Genomic DNA, 10,756 nt, shown 5'->3' with positions numbered 1-10,756 from the left:
ACCTGGGGCCAGTCGCCATTGGGGAGCTGTTTTCTAAGCAGACACCGGACTCCCTTCTCCAGGGCCTCTATGCAGGGATGCCTGGGGGGAAGAGGAGGCACTGAGTGCACCTGCCACCACTCTCTGGGGGAAGCGCCTCTGGCTACAGCCCAACCTGCACCCACACCCTTGCGCTACTGGCACAAGGCAGATGGGAAATCCTGCGTGGTGACTGAACTGGCGCTGACACACACAAGGAACCAGAACCCACCACGAGAGTTAGCACGCTGCAGGCTACCACTGCACGTTTTCTACCCAGAATCCCAGAAAAATGCAAAAGGCAGCCAATGTGGAGGTGAGCAGGCCAGGTGGGCAGCCCCACACATGTGGCTGGCTGATGGCCCCGCCTGCCCCAGACCTGCCCCAGGGCCCTGCCACAAGACGCTGCTCTTTTGGACAGAATGAGGTGAGACCTCATGGCTGTCCGGCCCACTGGTCCTCAGGACCCTCTGAGGGCCGCACACGCCACATGTGCTAATCTTCACTCATCGTGGAAAGGGATGACACCCCAGGACTGAGGGTGCAGGACTGAGCTTGGCTGTGGTAGGCAGACTGGGGGTTGGTCCCTGAGCCCCCTTCCCTAGAGGTCCCCCCCACAGACTGCTGCTCCTGCTCACACTGACCTGGCCTAATTTTGAGGGCGTTTTAGGAAGATTCCCCAAACGGCCTCAAAACCAACAAGACCGCACAGGCTGGGACACTACGCATGTCTGTGTGCACATATGCACACGTGCACACACGTGCATGTGTCTGTGCTTACACACACACATGGAGGCAGGAGGGCCCAAAGACAGCAACTGCAGGGACTTGCTTCACCCTACGCTGTTGACACAGGCCTCTTGTCTCCCTTGTCACTTCGGGTGGTCTTCTAAAAGGCAAGCCTCTCTGCAGGAAGCCCCGTGTTTGGCCAAACATATGCCCTCGCCCTGCAGGCCTCACCTCCTCCCACGCCTGCTCACAGGTCAGCCACCCACACCCCACTCCTCCCAACCCCACTACTTGGGGATGGGTCTCGCAGCCCCCACCTGACGGCCATGAGCCCCATCAAGGCCCAGGATGTGTTGTGGATCTGGGACGTGGCACTCTGTATGTAACGCCGCTGCTCGCAGGACTCAAAGTCTTCCCCCCAGCCCCCATCCACCATCTGCTGGGATAGCAGGAAGTCACAGGCCTGGGAGACCGCCGCACACACAGCCCTGTAGAGACCAGCAAGACAGGAGATGCTGTCACTCCAGGGAGGTCCCAGGCCCGATGGCCCACTGGCCAGGCCTCCCCAGGGGTAAGGGGAGGAGAATGGTGGGGGGGAGGGAGGCAGTCTGCACCCCAGTCCCACCCACTATGTGAAGTGAAGGGCACAGAGACACCTGCCTCCTAGGTAGGCTGGGAAGATAAACTGAAAAGCTCTCTGGCTGCAGATGCCGCACAGGTATGACCACCCCGAAACACCACAAAACAGAGCTGGGTGAGGTGGCTGGAGACAGCTCAGATCTGAGCCGCCTCCCTTCTCTCAGCCCAGCCCAGAGGGTATCCCACTGGGCGTGGGGGCCACGCAAGCCCAAGGTGCCCCTCCACACACAAGCCAGAAACTTCCCAGAGCAGTGTCTTTACTAGAAAGGGTGCTGTTGGCTCATGAGCTTAGAAAAATACAAAATATTTCAAAGGAAAAGACACCCCCAACAGAATGTCCTGCTGAAAAGAGCCTCACTCCAGCAGGGACAAATGCCCATACTCACCCGCTGCTGTAAGTCTGCCCCATGCAGGCGAAAGCTTCCAGCCCAAACCAGGTGCCGTAGGTGAAGCAAACTCCCCAGGAGCTGGAGGGGAGACAGAGGAGGACCTCAGCCTTGCAGTCTCATTCAGAAGGGTGTGTAAAACAACAGGAATTCTGCCGGACTTTGGGAACACCCTCCATCACGGAATCAAGGAAGCTGGGGTGATTTGCAAGAAACCCATCCACATAGCCTTCAGCAAGCAACTGACTAGTGCCCCCAGGCTCTCAGGCCAAGAAAAACACACCTGCCACCCCCAGCCCTCACAAGATGGCTCCAGCTGCTGCCGCCACAAAGCAGTGTAAGAACTGATGCACACCCAGAGGAAGGAGTAATCACAGACACAACAAACCAGGCACCAGGCCACCGAGCCCTTCCAACACACTTGGCCAAACCGCTTTAACAGTGAGCTGAGCAAGCACCCAGGGTGAGGCCAAGTGTTCAAAACTGAACAAGGCCCACCAGAAATCTGTTGCTGGCAGCTCACTCCCGGAGCACACGACTGAGCATCACAGGAGCACAGAAGAGCAGAGCCCTCCCATCCCACGCGCACAACCGGGAGCTCACTTACCCTTCCCAGGAGCCGTCAGCCCGCTGCTTCTGCCGACAGAACTCCAGGCCCTGCTCAAGCGTCTCCCTGGAACACAGAAGGATGGCTAACCAACAGAGCAATCCACCCACCCTGAGTTCACCCGTCCCACGGCCTCAGAAGAATGAGCAAGGTCTCCCTTACAAAAATAGGTAAAAATAAGCCAACAGTTGAGAGAAGAAATGCAAAGGTCAGAGAAGAAGGGATGAGAGGGCAGAGGAGGGAGAAGCAAACTGACAGTGAAAAGAAATGCAGGAGGGAAGTAAAATGTCAGCAATGAACCCGTATTACAAGCAGCTACAGATACAGACAAACTCTGTTTCACCGCAATAATGTCACTGACACGAGTTTCAGTAAATATACAGAATGAAATTTTAAAAAGAAATGAAAAATTAGAAAATAATAGATTTTGAGGGCAGAGATCCATCCTAAGTCTAACTGGTACTTTAGGAGAATAACTGGTTCCCTGAAAAGGCCAGAGTGAAGATACAAATACACCCTCCAAGGTGACCCCTGTGACCTTCACCAACAGGTACCCACACCCATGTCATCCCATCCCTTGGGCGTGGGCAGCACCTAAGACTTGTTTCCAAACAACAAATTGCAGCAAAGCTGATGGGACATCACTTCCGTGACTCGGGCACAGGGAAGTCTAGCTTCTGTCTCGCAAGCAGACTCCCTGGCCCTTCCCAGCTTCATGAGACACCACAGAGGTGCCCAGATGGCAAGAAACTGAGGGTGGCTCCAGACAACAGTCAGAGAAGAAATGAGACCCTGAGGCTGACATTTTGCAAGGAATGGAAACCTGCCAGCAACTACATGAATGCCACAAGACCCTCCCTTAGCCGCTGCTCAGATGAGATCCCAGTCCTGGCCGGCATACTAGCTGCAACCCCATGGAACCTGCAGCAGAGCACCTGGTTAGGCTGTGCCTAGGTTCCCAACCCACAGAAACTGTGAGGCAACAGACATGTGCTGTTTGAAGCCACCAAGTCTTAGTAATGTTGTGACTCAGCAAGAGATAACAAAGGATGAAGGCACAAATAAATAATACTAGCAACCAAAGAGTGATGTGACCACAAGTATAGTGGAAACTAAAAGGTTAAGAGAAAATAAGAAAACTTTCGGCAGCATATGGGAAAACTCAGAACGCACAAACTACTGGAAAAGTAGCTTCTCAAAACCACCTCAAGCAGAGAGGGAGCCTGGATGGTTCTACAACTACTAAAGACAGGAGTCACTTTGCCCAGAAAAAGAAGTCCAGGCCTAAAAGTTTAAAAGGTAAGTTCTACTAACTCACCAACAATGATCATTCTAATGTTACACAAACTCTTTCAGGAAACACAGGAGGAAGGAACACCCCTTGTTATTCTGCAAATCCAACAGACCATATAAAAGTGATGTAGCAAAGCACAATTTTCAGGCTATTGATTAATGAACAGATGCAAAATTCAAATCTAAATATTAAGAAACTGAATACAGCATAGATATATGCCAATACTAAGTTGGATATATGCAATACTAAGTTGGCATAAAACCCCTCCAGAAACAGAGGGGTTTTAACACTAGGAAGATCTATAGTAATCATCTATGACATTAACATATAAAAGAGATTATGTTTATCATCCTTACAGAGATAGAAAAATTATTTCCTAAAATATAACACCCATTCACAACAGAGGGAAAAAACAACTTAACAAAGTAGCATTAAAAAGAACTTTGTCGGGGCGCCTGGGTGGCTCAGTCGGTTGGGCGTCTGACTTCGGGTCAGGTCATGATCTCGCGGTCCATGAGTTCGAGCCCCGCGTCGGGCTCTGTGCTAACAGCTCAGAGCCTGGAGCCTGTTTCAGATTCTGTGTCTCCCTCTCTCTCTGACCTTCTCCCACTCATGCTCTGTCTCTCTATGTCTCAAAAATGAATAAACGTTAAAAAAAATTAAAAAAAAAAAAAAAAAAAAAAAGAACTTTGTCAGGAGCACCTGGGTAGCTCACTTGGTTAAGCATTGCACTTCAGCTCAGGTCATTATCTCATGGTTCATGAGTTGGAGCCCCACATCGGGCTCTGTGATCACAGCTCAGAGCCTAGAACCTGCTTTGGATTCTGTGTCTCCTCGCTCTCTGCCCCTCCCCCGCTTGCGCTCATGCTCTCTCTCTCTCTCTCTCTGCCCCCAAAAACAAACATTTTAAAAACAAATCAAAAGGGACACCTGGGTAGCTCAGTCAGTTAAGCATCCGACTTTGGCTCAGGTCATGATCTCACGGTTTGTGAGTTCAAGCCCCACGTCGGCCTGTGTTGACAGCTCAGAGCCTGAAGCCTGCTTTGGATTCTATGTCTCCCCCTCTCTCTGCCTCTCCTCTGCTTGAAGTCAGTCTCTCTCTCAAAAATAAACATAAAAAAATTTTTTTTTAATTACAAAAAAAGAACTTTGTTAACCTGAAAAGGGGTAATTAACAAAAACCTACAGCAAAAATCATTCTAAATGGAGAAATATTGGAAGCAGTCCCCTTTAACATCAGGAAATACTACAAAGATGCCACTACTGCCACTTCTGCTATGCAGGCTTAGCCAAGGCAGTAAGACAAAGAAAAATATATCATTTGCAAGTGATAGGACGGTCTAGGGAGAAGACTCAAAAGAAGCCAAAATTAATTAGAATATAAAGAGTTGCCCAGATGGATTCACTGGTGATTTCTACTAAACATTTAAGGAAAGAATTATACAAAGTGTCTACAGTGTTCTCCAGAGAACAGACACAGAGGGAACACTGCCTGATTCATTCTATGAGGACAGCATCACCTGAATACCAAAAGCGAAGACATCACAAGAAAGGGAAACTATAGAACATTATCTCCCAGCAGCACAGACACAAAAATCCTCAAGAGTATTAGCAAATCAAATACAAGAACATGAAAGAATTATATACCACAAACGATACCCCAGGTACATAAAGCTGATTCCACATTCAAAAATCAACTAATATACTCTATTAAATCAACTAGGCTAACCCAGACCCAGTCACAAAAATATATTACAGGATTCCACTTACATGAGGTAAGAAAAGACAGAAAACAGAATGTGGACTGCCAGGGAATGGGGGCAGCAGAGATGAGGAAATAAAGCTAACAGGTACAGGGGCACCTGGGTGGCTCAGATGGTCAAGCGTTGACTTTGGCTCGGGTCATGAACTCGCGGTTCATGAGTTCAAGCCCCACATCAGTCTCTGTGCTGACAGCTCGGAGCCTGAAGCCTGCCTTGGATTCTGTGTTTCCCTCTCTGCCCCTCCCCCACTCGCACTCTGTCTCTCTCTCTCTCTCAAAAATAAACATTAAAAAAATAATTTAAGGGGCGCCTGGGTGGCTCAGTCAGTTGAGCGTCCGACTTTGGCTCAGGTCATGATCTCACGGTTTGTGAGTTTGAGCCCCACATCAGCCTCTGTGCTGACAGCTCGGAGCCTGAAGCTTGCTTCAGATTCTGGGTCTCCCTCTCTTTCTGTCCCTTCCCTTCTTGGGCTCTGTCTTCTCTCCTTCAAAAATAAATAAACATTAAAAAAATAATTTAAAAAAGACAAAAATAAAAATGATTAAGGTGATAAATTTCACGTTAGGTATATTTTAACACAATAAAAAAAAGAAAAAGTCAACAGCATAAGAACCCATGACTCCACGTTAATAAACAAACAGGGGAAAAGCAAACAGTAGAACACCAACTAACACATATGGAAAAAATGACAGTTTTGTAGCCATCATATAAATAATGATTCAGGCAAAAATCATCATCAGATGATAAAACTAACAGGTAGAAGTTCGAGGAGAAACAGGTCACTTACATAATCTAACACTTTCTCCCACAAGAAAAAAACAGTAACTTCACAGTGGAGAAAACAAGTGGTCATCACCTTAATCACAGGGTCCATGTTGACGTGCGCATCCTGGTGGCATGCACTAAGAAGTCCCCATCACTTTTGTAATCTTCCTGACATAAATGCGTAATTTCGTAACCTGAATCTAATCACGGGGAAACACCAGAAAAACACATGTTGAGGATATTCTACAAAAACTTGTCATGAGCCTTAAAAATGTCAGTCGTCAACCCCAAGGAGACACCAAAGGATTGTTCCAGGGGGAGACTAACAGCTGGCAGCTCAGTTCAGTGACCCTGGGTTAAATCATGAGGGAAGATTCTGCTATAAAAGCAACTTGGGCAATTTCAATGAATTCTGTAGATCAAACAATAGGATTATATCGACATTAATATTATATAGTGTTAATACTGTGACTTGTATTTCCATAAGAGAATATCCTTGTTAAGAAAGGCTAAAGCATTGGGGCATCTGGGTGCCTCAGTCGGTTAAGCATCTGACTCTTGATTGTGATTCAAGTCATGATCTCACAGTTCTGAGATCAAGCCCCACGTCTTGCTCTTCACCCTGCTTGGGATTCTCTCTCTCTCTCTCTCTCTCTCTCTCTCTCTGCGCCCCTCCCCCACTCTCTCTCTCCTTCTCTCAAAAATAAATAAACTTAAAAAAAATTTTTTTTAAAGAAATGCTAAAGATTTTAGGGATTAAGGCACATCGCATTTGCAATTTACCCTAAAATGATTTTGGAAAAAATATACGTTGAAGGAACACAATGAAGCAAATGTGAAATGTTAACAGCTGAAGCATCTTGGTAAAAGATAAAGAGGAAAGCTTTGTACTACTAGTATAATTTTCCTGTAAGCTTGAAATTAAGAGAATTTCAAGTCAAGGTAGTAAAAATGGAATGTTCCATATGTGTAGCGTCACAGTACCTGGCTACCTCAAACTATATCTCTAAAACTCCCCCAGATAAATTTAAATTTTAATATAATAAATTAATACATTTATTTAAATGCTTCTGTTCAAACTGGCAAGAGATAAAAATGGTCTAGAGCTTTAACACAGTTAACAACAGTCACTCTGTGCTTCCCGAACTGTTGCCCCCACCCATCCCACTATTCCCCTTGGGTCGGGGAGTCCAGGCCGACAGGGGAAGTGACTGGGACCAGGACAACACTACCAGGAAAGGGCAAGGGTGGAGGAGGGGGGGATCTCCCCACACAGGCTGACCCTAAAATTATGTGGATCTAGGGGAAAATAATGGTTCTGGATGAAGATTTAGCAAGAGGACACTAATTAAGGTTAAAATGGGGAAAAGCTGAAAAATGACAATGAAAATTTAGAAATACCCAAGACACTACTGGGCCACTAAAACAATGAAATGCCTACAACCATCACAACTCCTGCAGGAGGAGAACGGGACTTCCTGACATGGAAAGTCATCCCCTGCTCTCAGACTCCTCGCCAGCACCAACTGAGCCTGCTCTATAGGACCCATGGAAACGTGGAGATCAAACAGTCCTCACAGATTCCTCCCAGCAACGATGAGCTGCTTGCTTCTGCATTCTCCAAGATTCCTCCAAAGGGCACACTTTACTTTTTTTTTTTTTTAATACTTCCTAAAAAGATGATCCATTAAAAAAGGTCAATTACATGAGAGTGTCACTGAGGACAAGCTGTACCCGGAGGAAGGGACCAGAGATCACCCTTCAGCGCAGCGCATGGCTCGTGGACCCCCAGGCCCAGGTGACAAAATCACGACGAGACAGAGGTGACAATATCATGACTAGACAGACACAGCAACCCCCCAGCAGCTGTACCACCTGTCAGGACAGAAGAAAACCAGCAAATCACAACTAGAAAATCCTCCATTTTTTTTGGAAATGAAGCCTCATACTCCTGAACAACTCCTGGCCAGAGAAGAACTCACAACAGAAATAATTTTAACCGAATGATACACCAAGACTTACTGTATCTTAAGTGCACATTTAAAAAGCCTGAAAATCATTTTAGTATCCATCTAAGTTAGAAAAAGAAAGTAGAAAGAAAATAATAAAGAGCAAAAATTGGTGAAACCAAAAACAAACATCAAAAACATAAACATAGCTAGACAGAATCAAAGACTAAAGATGGTTTCTGTGAAAAGACTGGTGAGATTGATAAGCTGCTGGTGGAGAAGAGGTCCAAGGTGCCAACATCAGGAAGGAAATGAGGCTATCAGTGGCAAGGGAGCTGTTGAGCACCGTGGGCAAGCTCTGTGCTGATCCACAGAAAATGGAGCTAAACAGGAAAATCCCCAAAACTGATAGAAACACAAACAAAAGGAAATCTGTACAGTTCTATAACAAGTAAAGAAATTGAACCTGTAAATAAAAATTTAACCCTTTCCGTCAGAGGGAACTCAGATATAGCACAAACCTCACAAACTCTTCCAGAAAATCTAAAAAGAAAATATACTTTCCAACTCCTCTTACAAGTCCTGCGTTACCTTCTTGGGAGAGCCTGACAAAGACATTGAAGGGAAAGAGCAGACTGGTTTCTCTATAACCACAGTGGTAAAAATCCTTTCAAAAGTACTTTTCTAACTAGATCCAGCGATATCCAAAAAAGAAAGCACACCACGACCAAACTTGAGTCTATACCAGGTTTGCTGTGAAGCATGAAACAAGGAGATCACACTGGATGAAGGGTTATCTACAAAAGTGAATGAACGTACCCCACAGCACAGAGTCCACTCCTACGTGTCCTCAAGAAAGGGGTACCCTGGGCAAGTACAGAGTGTTCCCAGCGGGATAATTCACAGGAACCCACTGAAAGGCTCCCAAGGATCCAAGACAAACCAATGGATAAACAAAGTGTGGCATCTGCACCAAACAGAAATGCCGCCAGCAAAGAGGGTGGGCTGCTGCTCCGCAACCACCCCACCAGCCTGGGCCTCACCGAGCACCAAGCCGAGTGAAAGAAGCCAGACCCACGAGTCTGGCTGTGGGACTGATTCCCCAACTGCAGGATCAGAGCAGCCCGAGAACCAGGAGGGCAGCTTCTGGTTACATCTATGTGCCCACTTGGTGATAATTCATTAGGCACCACACATAGGAGATCTGTACACCTCTCTGCATATGTGTCAGACGTCAACAGGACAGGCTTATTTAAAAACTACCGTTTATGGGGACACAGGTGGAGTTGGGGGTACAGATCTTTCTGACCTTCATTAAGAGATGTGAAAAGTAACTCATTTTTGCATTACAGCTCTGCCACTCTGAGCCCTCAATACACATATTTGATATAGAACTGACTTCAGAACATGGATTCCACTTTTACGCAGATTTTTCTCGATAAATATCATACTGTACTGTAAATATATTTCCTCTTATTATTTTAATGTTTTCTTTTCTTTAGCTTACTTTATTACAGTATATATAACACATAACCTACAAAATACATGTTAATCAACTACTTATGTTATCAGTAAGGTTTCTAGTCAACACAAGACTATGAGTAAAGTTTTTGGGTAATCAAAAGTTGTATGCAAATTTATGGGGCGCCTGGGTGGTTCTATCAGTCGACTGAGCATCCAAATTCAGCTCAGGTCATGATCTTCAGGGTCGTGAGTTCGAGCCCCACATCAGGCTCTGTTGCTGACAGCATGGAGCCTCGAGACTGCCTTGGATTCATTCTGTGTCTCCCTCTCTGCCCCTCCCCTGCTTGCTTGCTCTCTGCCTCTCTCAAAAATAAACATTAAAAAAAATTTCTTTTTCAAATTTTTTTAATATTTACTAATTTTAGAGAGACAGAGACAGAGCGTGAGCAGGAAGGGGCAGAGACAGAGGGAGACACAGAATCCAAAGTAGGCTCCAGGCTCTGAGCTGTCAGCACAGAGCTGACACGGGATTCGAATCCACGAACACTGAGATCATGACCTGAGCCAAAGTCGGACACTTAACCAACTGAGCCACCCAGGCGCCCTCCACCCCCCCCCCAAAAAAAATTTTTTTTTTAAGTTACACACAGATTTACAACTGCACAGGGGTTTGGCACCCCTAACTCCAAAGTTGTTCAGTTCAAGGGTCAACTGTACTTTAGGGCATACAACTAGACTCAGGAACACTGGAAATCCCTTCTGTTATTAAGTGAGTTTTAATCCACAGAGTCCCCTTCCTGCAGTGAGCCACCCACCCCAGCAACAACACGCTCTGTGTCCTGTGTGGCAGCATCTCAGCTCTCGGCTCCTGAGCTGATGACACCCGTGGCTCAGTGACCAAACATCCCTGTGCCAAGACCACCCTTACCGGATCTCCCTGGCCCTGTGGTCCGGGAAACGCTCATGGAAAAGTTTCAGTGCCTGCATCACAGCTGAGGTGCATTCCACATATGTGTAGTCAATCATGATGTCCCCTGGAAGAGGGAAGGAAGAATCGATGCCTCTCAGCTTCACCTTGTTGCCCAATTTGGCAGCTCAGACCACACCATGAAGAATGCAAAGATCATAACATGCAGACCTAC

The 10,756-nt window shown here is 46.6% G+C and overlaps 1 protein-coding gene across 5 annotated transcripts in view; it reads right to left on the bottom strand.

The window, feature by feature from the left end:
• Positions 1-10,756, bottom strand: part of LSS (lanosterol synthase) — a 34,293-nt gene that overhangs the window by 5,432 nt on the left and 18,105 nt on the right. For all 5 annotated transcript variants that reach the window (XM_042998733.1, XM_042998734.1, XM_042998732.1 and 2 more), the window contains 5 exons: positions 10,543-10,648; positions 2,380-2,445; positions 1,773-1,853; positions 1,065-1,235; positions 3-81 (listed from right to left, as the gene is read on the bottom strand). In XM_042998733.1, the coding sequence (XP_042854667.1) occupies positions 3-81; positions 1,065-1,235; positions 1,773-1,853; positions 2,380-2,445; positions 10,543-10,648 (503 nt within the window). The remainder of the gene's footprint in view (positions 1-2; positions 82-1,064; positions 1,236-1,772; positions 1,854-2,379; positions 2,446-10,542; positions 10,649-10,756) is intronic.

This window comes from Panthera tigris, chromosome C2, assembly GCF_018350195.1.
Source record: "Panthera tigris isolate Pti1 chromosome C2, P.tigris_Pti1_mat1.1, whole genome shotgun sequence".
Lineage (NCBI taxonomy): Eukaryota > Metazoa > Chordata > Mammalia > Carnivora > Felidae > Panthera > Panthera tigris.
This window is presented reverse-complemented; position numbering and strand designations above follow the sequence as displayed.